A 17,757-nucleotide genomic window follows, 5' to 3' on the forward strand; every position below is an offset into this window, starting at 1 on the left:
AAAGATCAACTCAAAATGGATGAAAGATCTAAATGTGAGACAAGAGTCCATCAAAATCCTAGAGAAGAACACAGGCAACACCCTTTTTGAACTCAGCCACAGTAACTTCTTGCAAGATACATCCATGAAGGCAAAAGAAACAAAAGCAAAAATGAACTATTGGGTCTTCATTAAGATAAGAAGCTTTTGCACAGCCAAGGATACAGTCAACAAAACTAAAAGACAACCTACAGAATGGGAGAAGATATTTGCAAATGACATATCAGATAAAGGGCTCGTTTCCAAGATCTATAAAGAACTTCTTAAACTCAACACCAAAGAAACAAACAATCCAATCATGAAATGGGCAAAAGACATGAACAGAAATCTCACAGAGGAAGACATAGACATGGCCATCATGCACATAAGAAAATGCTCTGCATCACTTGCCATCAGGGAAATACAAATCAAAACCACAATGAGATACCACCTCACACCAGTGAGAATGGGGAAAATTAACAAGGCAGGAAACCACAAATGTTGGAGAGGATGCAGAGAAAAGGGAACCCTCTTACACTTTTGGTGGGAATGTGAACTGGTGCAGCCACTCTGGAAAACTCTGTGGAGGTTCCTCAAAGAGTTAAAAATAGACCTGCCCAAGACCCAGCAATTGCACTGTTGGGGATTTACCCCAAAGATGCAGATACAATGAAACGCCGGGACACCTGCATCCCGATGTTTATAGCAGCAGTGTCCACAATAGCTAAACTGTGAAAGGAGCCTCGGTGTCCATCGAAAGATGAATGGATAAAGATGTGGTTTATGTATACAATGGAATAATACTCAGCCATTAGAAACGACAAATACCCACCATTTGCTTCAACGTGGATGGAACTGGAGGGTATTATGCTGAGTGAAGTAAGTCCATCGGAGAAGGACAAACATTATATGTTCTCATTCATTTGGGGAATATAAATAATAGTGAAAGGGAATATAAGGGAAGGGAGAAGAAATGTGTGGGAAATATCAGAAAGGGAGACAGAACATAAAGACTCCTAACTCTGGGAAACGAACTAGGGGTGGTGGATAGGGAGGAGGGTGGCGGGTGGAGGTGAATGGGTGACGGGCAGTGAGGGGGGCACTTGACGGGATGAGCCCTGGGTGTTATTCTGTATGTTGGTAAATTGAACACCAATAACAAATAAATTTATTAAAAAATAAAAAGTAAAAAATGTAACACCCTTTGTGATAAAAACTATCAGTAAACTATGAATATAATAGGGAAAAAAAGATTTTATTTATTCATGAGAGACACAGAGAGAGAGTGGCAGAGGGAGAAGCAGGCTCCATGCAGGAAGCCTGATGCAGGACTCTATCCCAGAACTCCAGGATCACGCCCCGAACCAAAGGCAGATGCTTAACTGCTGAGCCACCCAGGCATCCCATGTCAGAGGGAAATCTAAGGAGTCTCAAATAGGCAGTGTTCATCCCCATGAAGTCCAGGATACAATGGTATCTTATGTAGGTAGAAACACAGGAGCATGAATATGGATATGGTTTTCAAGGCAGTAGAGATATAGACAGAGACCTAGCTCTGTGGGCTTGATGAACATGCATTCACCACTGGACTATAGACCTACTCACAGTGTGGGGGCCCAACCTTGGACTCTATTGCATTGAACAAGGTAAATTTCACCTACTGTGGCTCCTTGGCAGCCAGCCACCTGGCTTTCATCTAGGGATAACCTCTGCATCTGTCATGTGCTAAGCTAGCCCTAGCATTGCAACTACTTGAAGCTAGGTACCAAGCATGAAAAAGCTGACCATTGCATGGGGGAAATTTTCAAAAAAGCAGAAACCAGGCTGGCTAATCAGTGTATATAATTTTTTGCTCTGTGATTCCTCTTTCTACAATCTTCTTACATAGGAAGCACTTGAAAGAGGATTGGGTAAGAACATCACCCATGCAGAAATAATTCTAGGCCCTTTGTGGCCCCCCTAGAGAAGGTCTAGAGGGCCTCCCCCGTCTCCACTGGGCACACCACCTTCACATAGGCACTGCTGCATCCCCTGTTCTAGATAAAAACACATTCCAGATAAACAAAAAACAAAAACAAGCTTTCCATTTCCAACCCTACTAGGGCAATGCCAGGCCTTACTTTGCTCTTTTGTGTGGTTACACTTTCTTATCAAAGGAAAACAGGGGCCTCATTGAGCTCTGTGTGTCAGTTATAACTAGAGAAAGGGAGTGTGGTCCCCCCTCATTTATTCTTTTTTTCCCTTTTTTTGATGAAAAGGTCAACAAAAAAAAAATGTTTGCTCAGAGAGAAAAGATATTATGTAAATAATTAGCCCATTCCAAGATTATGTTGCGCATATATATAGTACAGTAGAGAGCTGTAAGAGGACTAGAATTTGCAGCAGGACTGGACAGTTTATGACTTTGAGAAGTAGGAACTCTCTGTAGCTCTGCTTATCTGGAATGCATGCAGAATGGCTTGTACTGGCTTAATGGAATGAGGCCCCCAGCCTTGATCTAGATCTTCAACTTGGGAAGAATCAGGAATCGATGAAGGAGGTCTCAACTGCTACTGCCATACTGAACGGAACAGAATCTCTTCATCGATTAATAAGGAGGCTGTGTTACCTAATTAGGTAGGCTCTCCGGGTGGCTGGCATATGTACCAGTGCCTCCGCATGGGAACAAAAAGAGAGAGCTCGAGAAGAAACTTGGATAAAGCATTTCTGGAATAGTCAGGTTGAATCGGCTTGAACCAACACCCCGGGGGAGTCTGGCCGGGCTGACTTTGATGATGCTTTCTTTCTCTGCTTTTATAGGCTCAGCCACAGCTTTCTCATCCATGCTTTGGGTCTTCTGAGATTGTCCGAAGCATCAAAAGGTAACAATACTGAAGTCCATACCTGACCTTTAACCCATGTCTCTCTAGGTGAAAACGGGAATATTTATCCAAAAGTCTTTGTGGTGTTGTTGTTGTTGTCTCTCAGGGTTGTCCTGTCTTGCCAGAGAAGACAGTGCTGATATCGAAGGCCAACAAAGACTGAAAACTGGGTCATCCATCAGTGTTTCGAGGGCATCCAGAGTCATAGATTTGGCACTGCATCCGTGAGCCAGCCGCCAGTGAGAACAGGTGTCTGACACCCCTCCCCACCGCCTTGTCCACGGCCTCCTGGACCTGCGCCGTCCCTAAACTCTTCCAGGTATCCTTGGGGTCTAATGTCAGTTTCAGTTCCCAGACCCGTTGCTTGATACCCTCCCTCCTTCAAGGAGGGGCTTTTTGCTAGCCTCAGCTCAACTCACACTGGCCCTCTGGGATCACTTCTGCTTTCTCTGCTCCAGGTCAACCCACCACCCGATCCCCGAATCGAAAGCACAGAACATTTGGAGAGGGAGGAATCATGGAAAAGGACATTGTAAGTCACGAGGAGGCTCTGGTGAGCCAAGCAAACAACACAGACCCGGGCACCGCAGCAGCAGAGGCAGGACCCCTGCCCGAGGCTGAGAATCCACCTGAAGGTGCCCCAGCGGCTGCAAGTAGTGGGGTCGATGTGGGGCAGGAAAGCACCGGGCTGGGAGAGAATGAGGAGATGCAGGATATGTCTGTTGTTAGTATGCTTCCCAGCGTGAAGGCTGATGGTGGCCCGTGCCCAGAGGGGGTTCTGGTTCCAGGCGATGTGACCCCACAGGGGGCTAACCCCGAGGGAAATGCAGGGAAGCCAGGCAGCGGGAAAAGGAGGAATAGAAAGCGGAGCACGATCGTCTATCTGCCCTGGCCTCTGACACTGCAGACTCGAGCGTCTTCTGCAGCCCCCGTGCTGGGCCAGACTCGCATCCTGGGGTCTCTGTCGCTGGCTGATACTGAAGAGGAGGTAGTGTATGAAACCAGTGAGCCAGGGGGGGACAAGGAGGCAGAGAACACAGCCGTTCTCTCTCAGCCTCAGGAGGCACCTGCTGATGCCCTGTGGCCAGCAGCAAGTCCCGTTGAGCCCCCTCTTGAGGATGCATCCCTGGCAGCCAATGAGGAGATAAACAAAGGGCGGAAAAATAGACGGAAGGGGAGAAATAAAAAGAATAGAAGGATCATGGCTAGTCCTTGGCCTCTGACGGTCCAGGCCTGGGCATCGGTCACAGGCTCAGATCAGGCAGAGACAGCTTCGGCACGGGATTCATCACTTGATAATGATGGGGCCAGTGTGGAGGAGCATAAAAGCCAGGGTCCAGAGGGTGAGGAGGATAACCCATCAGCCGAAGCTCTTTATCAAAGTGCACAGGAGGAGGCCCCAGAATCATCTGCCCATCTGGAGCAGGCCTCAGGAGAGGAAGGGGAGTCCCTCGCTGCGGACAGCGAGGGAGATGGAGAGCAGAGCGGACACAAAAGGAGTACTAGCAAGGAGAAAAGTGTCTTAGCTCACCCTTGGCCTCTGACAGTACAAGCCTGGGCATCATTCAGAGCAGCAGATTCAGTTCAGGCTCAGCCTCAGGAAGAATCTTCTGCTGCAAGTATAGGGGTGGCTGTGGGGCAGAAAAAACAGCCTCAACTGGAGAACAGTAAGGAGGAAGCAAAGTCCGCTTCTCCTTGGCCTGTAAGGGCCCAGGCTAGTGCCCCCTCCTCAGAGTCAGCTCAGAGGCAGGTTTCATTGAAGAGGGCTCCTTCACAAGACCCCCAGTCGAAGGTGAGCCAAACCAGGAGGGGGTGCCAGGGGAGATGTAAGGAGCAAGTTCAGGGCGATGCAGAGCAAACTGTGGAATCTGGTCAGGAATGGAGAAGCACCGAGAGATATCCAGAGGATCAGGACTTTTGGGAATGCACAGTGGTGAATTTTGCTAGGCAAGTCGACTGTCGCTATTGTGGGGAGCTCTGCTCACAAGAGCGGATGGAGTCTTTGACTGTGACCAAAACCCACACCCACATGGGTACTTGAGTGATGAGAATGCAGGGACCAGAGAGGGAGAGGGCTGAATCTCAGGCAGTCTAGATAGGTAAATGGGGAGGGTTCTGAGATGCAGAGGAGAAAAGAAAGAGACCTAAGATCACTTTGGGTCCTGCAAGGGCCACCATCCACATCTGTTGGGAGAGAGGTATTTAAAATGCTACATTTGAGAAAAGGCAGGCTCAATTTGGTAAATTTCCCAATTGGTAAATTTCCCAGTGACATGGCAATTTTACTCTCTGGATGGATGGGCAATTTCTTCCCAAAATAAGTTTTAGGTTTCTGGAGAACTGACACACACAGGGTCACACTTCAGAGAAGCAAAAATGCTTTTTTCTCTTCTTTCCTATAACATTTTCAACATTGATAGGAAAGGTGTGCTACCAATAGCTGATAAACAGTATTAGAGTCTAGAGAGTAAACCAATGACATGTGTATTGGAGCCTGAGAATACTTGGAAAATAGCATTGTATATTGCATATTAGATTGTAAACTGACTTAATGATTGCATTTAGTTCTAAGACTGATCAGTTTACAGTTGCTGAGAATGCAGGCTCTAGAGCCACAATGCCTGGGATCAAAACCCGGCTTTGCCACCCACTACGCATTGTTCCTCTGAGCAAGTTATTCTTCCCTTCTGGGCCTCAGTCTATCCCGTGGGGTTAATAATAGCACCTGATTCATAGATTGCATGATTCAATGAGTTAATACATGTGAAGCACTTAGACTAGTATGTGGCATATAATAAACCCTCAGACACTAATCACCTATGATTGCTCTAACTTTCAGCACTAAATGTCATGAAAGGGTCTGGCACTGTGTATTATGTATCTTGAAACTTATACAAATGGCAGTTCATATGTGAGACAGAAGGCAGAAGACGATGCCTCCATCTACAACGATGATAACAGAGTCTTAAAGCCACGGAGCAAAATGCTACTCAAGGGGGAGAAGCAGACAATAAAATGATAGCCATCTTTCCGAGGTGTAGGATCTCAACCGGGGCAGGGCAGCGTGCAGCAACAAAGGCCGGGAGAGAATATGCTCCTGCGTTAATATCTGTTACTGCGGGAGGGTGGGATCGCACACGGGCCACCTGCCCATGTTGCCGCCTCCTGATCCTTTTCTGTAACTTCCAAGGGCCTACATCATCACGTCATCAGCAAATAATCAAATTTCATGAAGGTGGGCAACAAGGACAGGGAGACTTCTCCTCAGTGGACTTGGAGGAGTCACCCAACGTGGGAGGCTCTCAGGGTGCTGGACAGTCCTCCCCAGGGAGGACTCCCCAGCCCCCAGCTGCTGGAAGGAGGCTCGGCCCAGGTGCCTTGGCCTGAGGCTCGGCCCACCGAGAAGCAAGGGGGAGGGACTTGCATTTTTCTCCAACAACCTGTGGGATCAAAGGTGGGAGCTTACTCTTCTGCTCTAACCTACCCTTGCCTGATTTGGCAGGGACCTTGCTGCTCTGCCTGTACTGTTGCTACCACCTGCCACATTTGTTGAAACCTTCCCTGGAAGCTTCACTGGACGATGCAGCTGGGCCTATGCTGAGAGTAGAGTAGACTTTTGTAGTGGCCTTTTGGATAGTTTGGCTTTGGGGTCGATTTAGTTAAAATAATATCCTGATGCATCCCCTGGCAACATCGCTGGGGTAGAGCTATATTCCTGGCAGGCTCTGAGGGGGACCGAAGTGCCCCTTTTATATGCCCTAGATGCTCTAGCAGGCTCTTTGGGAACTTTTGGAGAAGCGTCTTTGTGAAGGGGCAGGAGGGACTTTTCTGATGCCTGATTATCTTCCTGCCCCAAGGGGTCCAGCTACACTCTAATCTCACCTGAAGGGGAGAGTTGTACCCCCTAGCTGGGCTACATGCCTTGCTATGAAACCCAGAGCCTTAAAGACGAGAGACTGTATATATGTATGATTTGAGGCCTCAGAGCCTCACTACCCCCCCCCCCCCCGAGACCTCAGGGAAGGGCTCTCTGCTATGCATCAAGGTTAGAATATGGGGAATGAAAGAACTCCAGTGAAGTGGAGCTTTGGGAGAACAGGCACAAAGGAGTCCATGATCTCTTTCTCCCAGGTGAGTCCTCTCCTCTACTTCTCCAACGTTAGTTGTAAATTCCAGGCAGGAGGGCTACTCTGGGCAAGGGGATGAGCAGGGGAAAGGGAATAAGGAGAAGCTGGTTTCCCAGTTCTTGGGCTGGTCTAAGTGTAAAGCTAAAAGAGAGGGTAAAGGGGGTCTGGGTTCCCTTCGTTGTCCAGCTCAGCTCACCAGGGTAAGAGAGTCAAATTGGATTTGGATCAGAAGCGCCGATAACTGTAAATAAAGATTGCATTTGTCTGAACCATTTCCTGTGTCATATGAGTCTTGGGATACTTTAAGTGTGATGGTAGGCAACTGACAAGAGTCTAGCTCTAGTGTTGTGGAGGAAACCCAAGCATCTGAGAAGCACAACTGGTCTTGTAGCTGTCCTTCATCCTACCACTACCATAGCTGGTTCTTTAAAAAGGTAGCAGCCAGGAGAAGCAGGGTGGTCTGAACAGTCCCCAGTGAAATTTACAAAGGCAATATGATGGAGTCGCTCACCAAGAGATAAGCCTTTTAACTGAGATCTCTTGGCACAACACCTTATTTTCCCTGTTCCAAAAGGAAACCATTCTGCCTGCCTTTCTTCCCTAAGAAGACTTCACATTTCCAGCCCTGTCTCCCATCTGCCCCAAAAGAGACCTAGTATCCCCCCAAATACTCCGTGGACATCCTCACCTGCAGGTTTTCCACAAATCCTCCCCTATGCCTAGCCTGCCTTTGTCTCCTGGAACATCATTCTCGCCCCATTTTTGAATGCAAAGCCCTACCAGACCTACTTCCAGCCCAGGGATGCATTTTTCGTTCATTCATCTGGGGCTTTCTTTTGCACCTGAACCAAAGCTGCTTACACTGTTGCTTCAGGGGCTCGGTGAACATTTGTGTTAAGTATTCTTGCGGAATCTATATTGTTCTTAAACTCAGGCAGCCACTTGGAGGTCACTTCCTATATACATGAAGTGGGCCAGGTGCCCAAGGGCATCTTTGATCTCACAGCTAGGTAAAGAAATTGCTGGACATCATTCACTTCCCATAAAATAAATGCTCCCTGGGGGTGGGGGAGAGGGAATCCGGTGAAACACAATGGCTCTTTCATGGCATTTACCTTAACTAATATTCCTGAAGTACCCAGAGTTTATATAGTCCTTAACTCCCAAGAAGTTCACAGTGTTCCTTGATATCAAAGCACCTGCTTGGCTCAGTCCATAGAGCCTGCGACTCTTAATCTCAAGGTCATGAGTTTGGGCACCATGTTGGGTATGGAAATTACTTCAGTAAAATAAAAGAAGGGATGCCTGAGGGGTCTACCTTTGGCACAGGGTGTAATCCCAAGGTCTCGGGATCAAATCCTGCATGGGGCTCCCCACAGGGAGCCTGCTTCTCCCTCTGCCTATGTCTCTGCCTCTCTGTGTCTCCTGAATAAACAAATAAAACCTTTAAAAAATAAATAAAAGATAATAAAATCTTTTTAAAAATCCATGCTATCGGGGATCCCTGGGTGGCGCAGCGGTTTGGCGCCTGCCTTTGGCCCGGGGCGCGATCCTGGAGACCCGGGATCGAATCCCACGTCAGGCTCCCGGTGCATGGAGCCTGCTTCTCCCTCTGCCTGTGTCTCTGCCTCTCTGACTCTCTCTCTCTGTGACTATCATGAATAAATAAATAAAAAATCTTTAAAAAAAAATCCATGCTATCCTTAGTATATGAACATGACATCAATGACCCATTAGAGTAGGATGGTCTTTGGAATTGTTTTGCCACTAAGGATAAGGCTACACCCAATCTTTAAGTCTCTTATTCTTTGTTGACCATGGGCAGCCATTTTCCAGCCAGGATTGGACCTCGAAGGGAGCATATCTAATTGAGCCACAAAGTCCTCTTCCATGTCCCCAAGCTCTAACCACCTGAGCTCACCAGCCAGAAGTACTTCTCTCTCTCAGGGCTATTAAGTTTTTCAATTCCTCACATGACTCCAGGAACTTGAGCTCTGGACTCTGACCGTCTGAATTCAAATCCAGACTTCTTACTAATTTGGGAAAATTACTTACCGTTCCATGCCTCAGTTTCTCTATTTATAAAATGAAACTAACAATAGTGCCTATCTCCTAAGATTGGTGTGAGGATTTTTTTAAAGGATTTTATTTATTTATTTGAGAGAGAGAAAGAGAGAGTGCAAGAAAGAGAGCACGAGTGGGGTTTGGGGTGGAGGGAGAGGGAGAAGCAGACTCTCTACTGAGCAGGGAGTCTGATGGGGTGCTCAATCCCAGGAATCCAAGATCATGACCTGAGCCAAAGGCAGGTACTTAACCGACTGAGCCACCCAGGTGCCCAAAGATTGTTGTGAGGATTAAAAGGGAAAATGTGTCAAGTGTCTGGAGTAATGCTGGCCTGTATTTAAGTTTTCATGTTGGCTACTACTCTTATTCATTATTCTCTAATGACGAAAACAAGAGCAGAAGTATTTTGCCCTGAGGGCTTTGGTTTGCCCTATACCCTGGTGCCAAGCTCTTCCCCATCTACATTTGGTTGTCAAAATAGGTTCCTTGACAATCATGTAATGCCCAGCCACAGCCATCACCCCCTCCCATCCTGACAACATTACTCAAGTGCTTTTGGGGGGATTGGGCACTGCCATGCTGCAAAGAAACATCAAAGAAATATTGTCTCTTCCCTCGATGAGCTCAATATTTACCTTAGGAAATGAGCCAAAAGGAAGTCAATTTTGGCACCATACATGCCTTATCACAGTGAGCACAACCAAAACCCACTGGGCCTAAACAGATGCAGGTACAGCCCCAGAGTGTGATTTTTACCCAAAGATAAGAAAGCCACAATAAGGGACGCTTGGGTGGCTCAGCAGTGGGGTGTCTACCTTTGGCTCAGGTCATGATCCCAGGGTCCTGGGATTGAGTCCCACATCGGGCTCCCTAAGGGTAACCTGCTTTCCATCTGCCTATGTCTCTGCCTATCTCTCTGTGTCTCTCATGAATAAATAAAATCTTCTTTTTAAGCCACAACAAAAGGTCTGGGAGATATCTTAGAAGACATTCCTGGTTTTGTTTTGTTTTGTTTTTTGAATGAGGGATCTGGTTTCTTAACAAAGTGAGAAAAATCCACATTTATTAATTACCCCTAAATTATGCTGGATACTGTGAGAATACCTCTACACTTATTTATCTACCTACCTACCTATTTCTTGTTTCAGCAGGGTGCTGGGCCCTTGAAGAGTTTCCAATCTGACAAAAGTCTTCAAATAATTTTTTTAATGTGACAAAAGGACAAAATATTGCATGACTGTGCTCATACGTGGCATCCAGAACAGTCAAATTTATAGACAGAAAGTAAAATAATGATTACCAGGCACTGGGAAAGGGGGTAGGGAGTGTTCATGTTTAAAGGATACAGAATTTAAATTGGGGATAATGTGGGACACCTGGGTGGCTCAGTGGTTGAGCATCTGCCTTCAGCTTGGGTCATGATCCTAGAGTCCTGGGATCCAGTCCCATATCGGGCTCCCCACAGGGAGCCTGCTTCTCCCTCTGCCTGTATCTCTGCCTCTCTCTGTGTATATGTCTCATGAATAAACAAATACTCTTTAAAAAAACAAAACAAAGGTTAGGAAAGGAATGCTTGAAAGATCAGTCTGTTAGGTGTGTGCATCATGGTTTGAAAGGCGACAACGTGGAGACATAATGAGAAGTTATTCCAAGCAGATCTTTCTTCACTTACACATGGTTCATTCAGAAAAGGGGTTGGCCCTTGGTCAATAAGACTCACTCCTGCTGTTCAGTCAAGGAGAAAAATTTGAATGTATTAGATCTAAGAGCCAAACACTGTGTATTGCTGGATGAAGATGTTTGATCTTGGAAGTTTGGAAATAAGAGTGATTTTTGTATGGGTGCCTGCATGATTCAGTTAAGCGTCTGACTCTTGATTCTGGCTCAGGTCTTGATCTCAGGGGTGTGAGATGGAGTTCCATGTGCGGCTTGCACTGGGTATGGGGCCTGCTTAAGATTCTCTCTCTCCCAGGGCTCCTGGGTAGCTCAGCAGTTGAGCATCTGCCTTAGGCTCAGGGTGTGATCCAGGGGTCCTGGGATAGAGTTCCCGTATAGGGCTCCCTGCAGGGAGCCTGCTTTTCCCTCTGCCTCTGTCTCTCTCTCTCATGAATAAATAAATAAAATCTTAGAAAAAAAGAAAGAAAAAAGTTCCGTGTGGGCAAGCAACTTTTGTCCTGCTTTTTAAGAGGAGCAGGATTTACCACTTCAAAATACATCACTTAGCATGAGGATTGTTTGAGCTACAGGCAATCACAACCCAGCAGATTCAGGAAAAGCTCTTTCCCTCCCCCTCTACCGCTGAAATTTCCATCAGAACGGGGGCCTGTAGCAGGGAGTGAGCTCTCACCAGAAACATTTTTTTACCTAAAGCAACTTACCTACACACCAGGGCAAACTTTGTTTTACAAACATCCTCTCTTGTCTTCCTGGCCTTCCTCTCCCTCAGTATCCCCAGACTTCTTCCCCCTTCCTTATATCAGGATAATTGAATTTGTTTTTCTCCTGCTGATCCGTCTTAAGTCAATTTAATGATTAGACCAGCCAAAGAACCTAGAAGAGAAACAGGGACAATGTTTCTGCCCCTCCACATTTCTTTTCAGAAAGCAAAGGTTGGTTGGAGTGGATAAGAGGCGAAGAGGCAGGGGTTAGGGTGTATCCTTCCAGATCATCTCTCTCCATGGGTGGTTAGCCCATCCTCCCTCTGCTCACCCTCTCAGCTGACGGGGGACCACCTCGGGACCAGGTCCTTAGAGCCCCTGGGACTAAATCCCACTAGCTGGCTTCAGCGGGTTGCCCAGATGCAAACCAAAGGAGTAGGGGAGGGCGAAGAGAAGGCACTGGTAGCTCTTCCCCCCACCCCCCGCCCCCTGTTCATCTTCCACTTGGCCTTTCATGGCTTTTGTGCCCTGCATTTCCATTTGGGTTCTTCCTTCAGGATTCCTTTCTGAGGGGACGGGAGCGGGGTGGGGGAGCTCCTGCTGCCAGAGGTTTGTTCCCAGTCTCCCACAGCAGCTCCTCTCCTCAATGCCTCAGAGGTAGCTCAATTATCTCGGTTGTTTCAGTTTGGGCTGCAGAATGAAACCAGCAGGTCATGAATACACAGAGGATTTATCACTTAATAGCTGAACCCCTTGGGTCATTAAGGAGGAGGAGAGAAACAGCGAAGTGATTGTTAATCTTGCAGAAAATGTAACGTGGAGATGGACATTTGCTTCCAGTTGTATCCTTGAAGGCCCCCCTCTGTGAAAGGAGGTCTTTTGTTTGGCCTCTTTGGCCTTGGGGATCCGAAACACGGTTTGGGGCTTCTGCTGGTTGGGGGAGGAGGATGGGGGAAGACCAGACCGGATGGTTTGGAACTGTAGACACCAAGCTGTGTACTTTTGGTTTTTGCATACCCCCTTTGGACTAGCCTCCAGCAAGGCCAGCTCCGAAGGTATTTGCATTCCTGAAGAGAGGCAGAGACATAAGCAGAGGGAGAAGCAGGCTCCCTGTGGGGAGCCCCATGCAGGATTTGATCCCGAGACCTTGGGATTACACCCTGTGCCAAAGGTAGACCCCTCAGGCATCCCTTCTTTTATTTTACTGAAGTAATTTCCATACCCAACATGGTGCCCAAACTCATGACCTTGAGATTAAGAGTCGCAGGCTCTATGGACTGAGCCAAGCAGGTGCTTTGATATCAAGGAACACTGTGAACTTCTTGGGAGTTAAGGACTATATAAACTCTGGGTACTTCAGGAATATTAGTTAAGGTAAATGCCATGAAAGAGCCATTGTGTTTCACCGGATTCCCTCTCCCCCACCCCCAGGGAGCATTTATTTTATGGGAAGTGAATGATGTCCAGCAATTTCTTTACCTAGCTGTGAGATCAAAGATGCCCTTGGGCACCTGGCCCACTTCATGTATATAGGAAGTGACCTCCAAGTGGCTGCCTGAGTTTAAGAACAATATAGATTCCGCAAGAATACTTAACACAAATGTTCACCGAGCCCCTGAAGCAACAGTGTAAGCAGCTTTGGTTCAGGTGCAAAAGAAAGCCCCAGATGAATGAACGAAAAATGCATCCCTGGGCTGGAAGTAGGTCTGGTAGGGCTTTGCATTCAAAAATGGGGCGAGAATGATGTTCCAGGAGACAAAGGCAGGCTAGGCATAGGGGAGGATTTGTGGAAAACCTGCAGGTGAGGATGTCCACGGAGTATTTGGGGGGATACTAGGTCTCTTTTGGGGCAGATGGGAGACAGGGCTGGAAATGTGAAGTCTTCTTAGGGAAGAAAGGCAGGCAGAATGGTTTCCTTTTGGAACAGGGAAAATAAGGTGTTGTGCCAAGAGATCTCAGTTAAAAGGCTTATCTCTTGGTGAGCGACTCCATCATATTGCCTTTGTAAATTTCACTGGGGACTGTTCAGACCACCCTGCTTCTCCTGGCTGCTACCTTTTTAAAGAACCAGCTATGGTAGTGGTAGGATGAAGGACAGCTACAAGACCAGTTGTGCTTCTCAGATGCTTGGGTTTCCTCCACAACACTAGAGCTAGACTCTTGTCAGTTGCCTACCATCACACTTAAAGTATCCCAAGACTCATATGACACAGGAAATGGTTCAGACAAATGCAATCTTTATTTACAGTTATCGGCGCTTCTGATCCAAATCCAATTTGACTCTCTTACCCTGGTGAGCTGAGCTGGACAACGAAGGGAACCCAGACCCCCTTTACCCTCTCTTTTAGCTTTACACTTAGACCAGCCCAAGAACTGGGAAACCAGCTTCTCCTTATTCCCTTTCCCCTGCTCATCCCCTTGCCCAGAGTAGCCCTCCTGCCTGGAATTTACAACTAACGTTGGAGAAGTAGAGGAGAGGACTCACCTGGGAGAAAGAGATCATGGACTCCTTTGTGCCTGTTCTCCCAAAGCTCCACTTCACTGGAGTTCTTTCATTCCCCATATTCTAACCTTGATGCATAGCAGAGAGCCCTTCCCTGAGGTCTCAGGGGGGGGGGGTAGTGAGGCTCTGAGGCCTCAAATCATACATATATACAGTCTCTCGTCTTTAAGGCTCTGGGTTTCATAGCAAGGCATGTAGCCCAGCTAGGGGGTACAACTCTCCCCTTCAGGTGAGATTAGAGTGTAGCTGGACCCCTTGGGGCAGGAAGATAATCAGGCATCAGAAAAGTCCCTCCTGCCCCTTCACAAAGACGCTTCTCCAAAAGTTCCCAAAGAGCCTGCTAGAGCATCTAGGGCATATAAAAGGGGCACTTCGGTCCCCCTCAGAGCCTGCCAGGAATATAGCTCTACCCCAGCGATGTTGCCAGGGGATGCATCAGGATATTATTTTAACTAAATCGACCCCAAAGCCAAACTATCCAAAAGGCCACTACAAAAGTCTACTCTACTCTCAGCATAGGCCCAGCTGCATCGTCCAGTGAAGCTTCCAGGGAAGGTTTCAACAAATGTGGCAGGTGGTAGCAACAGTACAGGCAGAGCAGCAAGGTCCCTGCCAAATCAGGCAAGGGTAGGTTAGAGCAGAAGAGTAAGCTCCCACCTTTGATCCCACAGGTTGTTGGAGAAAAATGCAAGTCCCTCCCTCTTGCTTCTCGGTGGGCCGAGCCTCCTTCCAGCAGCTGGGGGCTGGGGAGTCCTCCCTGGGGAGGACTGTCCAGCACCCTGAGAGCCTCCCACGTTGGGTGACTCCTCCAAGTCCACTGAGGAGAAGTCTCCCTGTCCTTGTTGCCCACCTTCATGAAATTTGATTATTTGCTGATGACGTGATGATGTAGGCCCTTGGAAGTTACAGAAAAGGATCAGGAGGCGGCAACATGGGCAGGTGGCCCGTGTGCGATCCCACCCTCCCGCAGTAACAGATATTAACGCAGGAGCATATTCTCTCCCGGCCTTTGTTGCTGCACGCTGCCCTGCCCCGGTTGAGATCCTACACCTCGGAAAGATGGCTATCATTTTATTGTCTGCTTCTCCCCCTTGAGTAGCATTTTGCTCCGTGGCTTTAAGACTCTGTTATCATCGTTGTAGATGGAGGCATCGTCTTCTGCCTTCTGCCTCACATATATTTGTATAAGTTTGGGGGTAGCATAATTTAATATTTTATTTATTTGAGCAAGAGAGAGCACATGAGAAGGGGGAGGGGCAGAGGGAGAAGGAGAAGCAGAGGACCCCCTGAGCAAAGAGCCCCATGTGAGGCTTGATCTCAGGCCCCTGAGAAGATAACCTGAGGCATCCCAGGACCCTGGGATCATGATCCAAGCTGAAGGCAGATGCTTAGCGACTAAGCCACCCAGGTGCCCTTGGGGGAGTATAATTCTTAAACCCTTTCTCTTTTCAGCACTAAATTTCATGGAAATGTCTGGTGCTGTGGAGTTATGTGTTCTAATAACCCCTCAGGTCTTTTTTGGATGCATAACCGTACCTCTACCCATGTGCTGAAGTTGGGAAAATGTTGAATCTGAAACATTTCCTTCGAAATGATGTTTAAAGTCGGGGCATCTTTAGCTATGTGGCTTCCAAGTCACCGATGTCACAGTGCCTACTATAGTCTACTTCATGATCTTCAACTTAGGCAGGTTTGCCTAGGGCTTTCTGGTTTTAGTACAAAAAGTCCTGTCTCTCAGGAACTACCTCAGTCCTGGGGAAGTCCGAACGTTGGAGAGATCATCTGTTTCATCACAGAAGAGTCCTGCGTCTCCAGAAACCCTTCAGTCCCAGGCAAACAGAAATGGTTGGTCACTCTCCAGAAGATTCTGTGGAAGAATTGGCTTATGGCATTCATTTCACCAAGGGCATTTGTATTTTAATAAATGCGTCTTCTAAATCATTAAGCCTTCACAATCCAAAGGAATGACGGCTAATAACGGAATCACAGGTAAGGGACAAGCTGGTGAGAAAATGATCCCGCCCCACCTCTACCCCTACCCTCGCCTTTCAATTCTTATTCAATTGACTGCATATTTGGCCAGCTCTTTCCTGCTGGCAACCTGCAGTGCTCTATTGCAATTGCTGGGAGCCCTTACCCTCAGGGTGCAGGTCTCAAGCAGGAACTTGCATCACAGTCACCTGGAGGGCTTGTTTGTTTTGTTTTGGTTTGCCTTTTTTTGTATATTTTTTTTAATTGGAGTTTGACTTGCCAGCAGTGCTCGTTAAATACCCAGTGCTCGTTAAAAACAGATTCCTGGTGCAGTCCCCAGAGTTTCTGATTCAGGTGGTCTGTGTGGGGTCTGAAATGTGCATTTCATTTTTTAAATTTTATTTATTTATTTGAGAGAAAGAGAAAGAGCATGAGCAGGGGAGGGGAGGCAGAGGGAGAGGGAGAAGCAGACACCCTGCTGAGTGGGGACCCTGAGAGGGGGCTTGATCCCAGGACCCTGAGAGCATAACCTGAGCAAAGACAGCCACTTAACCAACTGAGCCACTGGGGTGCCCCTGAAACGTGCATTTCTAAGGAGTTCCCAGGTGATACTGATGCTGGTGGTCCCTTGCCCTTACTGGGCACCATGGTGTAGGGGTTAGGAGGACAAACTGCAGGCCCACTGCCCCAATTAGGATCCTTGCTTTTAGGCGATTTGGTTTCACAGCCTCAGCTAGTTAACCTCTTGTGCTTCTGGTTCCTCACTGATAAAAATGCAGATAATAACAGAACCTCTCTCGTTGGATTTTTCTGAGATCAGGGAGCAGCGCCTGCCTGTAGTAAGCTGTGTAAGTTTTTTTTAATAATTTCCCCCAAGCTTGTAAGAATGGATCAGCTATTTTTCTTCTTTAGACTCAAAGCAAGCTGCACTTTGTACTCCTACAAGCATTCCTGCCATGCCTGGCCACTGGGCTGGGTTTGCAGCTGCCCTGCTTCCACCAGATGCTGACTGCCCCTCTGGAGAAGATTGGCTGAGTTAACATTCAGTATTCTCTCCATCCCACCCTGCAGGCTCTTAGAGAGCTTCCAGAATGTTTTCCAGGAGAATGCCCAGCAGGGTATCCAGAGCAGCCCCAAGTATTTGAATAACACATGGCCCTATAAACTCTACAGACAAAGCCTGAATTGTTATGCAAGAAAGACCACTTAGTTGAAATAGACACACGTGGACTTCCTTGTCTATGGAGAGATGTGTTTATTATAGCAGGATGCAAACATTCAATGTGTGTGTGTGTGTGTGTGTGTGTGTGTGTGTGTGTGTCTGTGTGTGTATACGTGTGTATGTTCCCGGTCTCCATGAGAAGGAATCATGTGGCCCATTATCAGAGAAGGGCAACCTTCCCCAGGATGAAAAGAATATTTCTTCTCTTCTTCTAAGAGGTAGAGTTAGGTGACTGAATTTTATGAACACTCCAAGGAAGGTAAACCTGTTTTCTGTTGCCATAGATTCAGGCTCCAGTTTAAACAAGCCACTGAGGCTCTCCCTGGTGAGCCCTAAAGGTCTATTGCTAATGTCAGTAAGAGAGAGAAGTGGGTCTGCTGGGAATAAATGGCAAGCCAGAGAGTGCATGGCTGGGGTGAGGGTGGAAGACACCATTTAGAAGCAACACATGGGCAGTCTGGGTGGCTCAGCAGTTTAGCGCCGTCTTCGGCCCAGGTCCGTGGTCCTGGAGACCCAGGATCGGGTCCCGCATCAGGCTACCTGCATGAAGCCTGCTTCTCCCTCTGCCTGTGTCTCTACCTCTCTCTCTCTCTCTCTCTCTCTCTCTCTCTCT

General features: G+C 47.5%; 1 protein-coding gene across 1 annotated transcript; it reads left to right on the top strand.

Moving 5' to 3' along the window:
• Positions 1–2,378: 2,378 nt before the first annotated feature.
• On the top strand, positions 2,379–7,278 carry LOC102152628. Its single transcript, XM_038588059.1, has 4 exons — positions 2,379–2,634; positions 2,818–2,879; positions 2,986–3,198; positions 3,338–7,278. The coding sequence occupies exon 4, from the start codon at positions 3,397–3,399 to the stop codon at positions 4,918–4,920; it is 1,524 nt and encodes a 507-aa protein (XP_038443987.1). The 5' UTR covers positions 2,379–2,634; positions 2,818–2,879; positions 2,986–3,198; positions 3,338–3,396; the 3' UTR covers positions 4,921–7,278.
• Positions 7,279–17,757: the final 10,479 nt, after the last annotated feature.

The sequence above is a fragment of the Canis lupus genome, chromosome X (genome assembly GCF_011100685.1).
Source record: "Canis lupus familiaris isolate Mischka breed German Shepherd chromosome X, alternate assembly UU_Cfam_GSD_1.0, whole genome shotgun sequence".
Taxonomy (NCBI): Eukaryota; Metazoa; Chordata; class Mammalia; order Carnivora; family Canidae; genus Canis; species Canis lupus.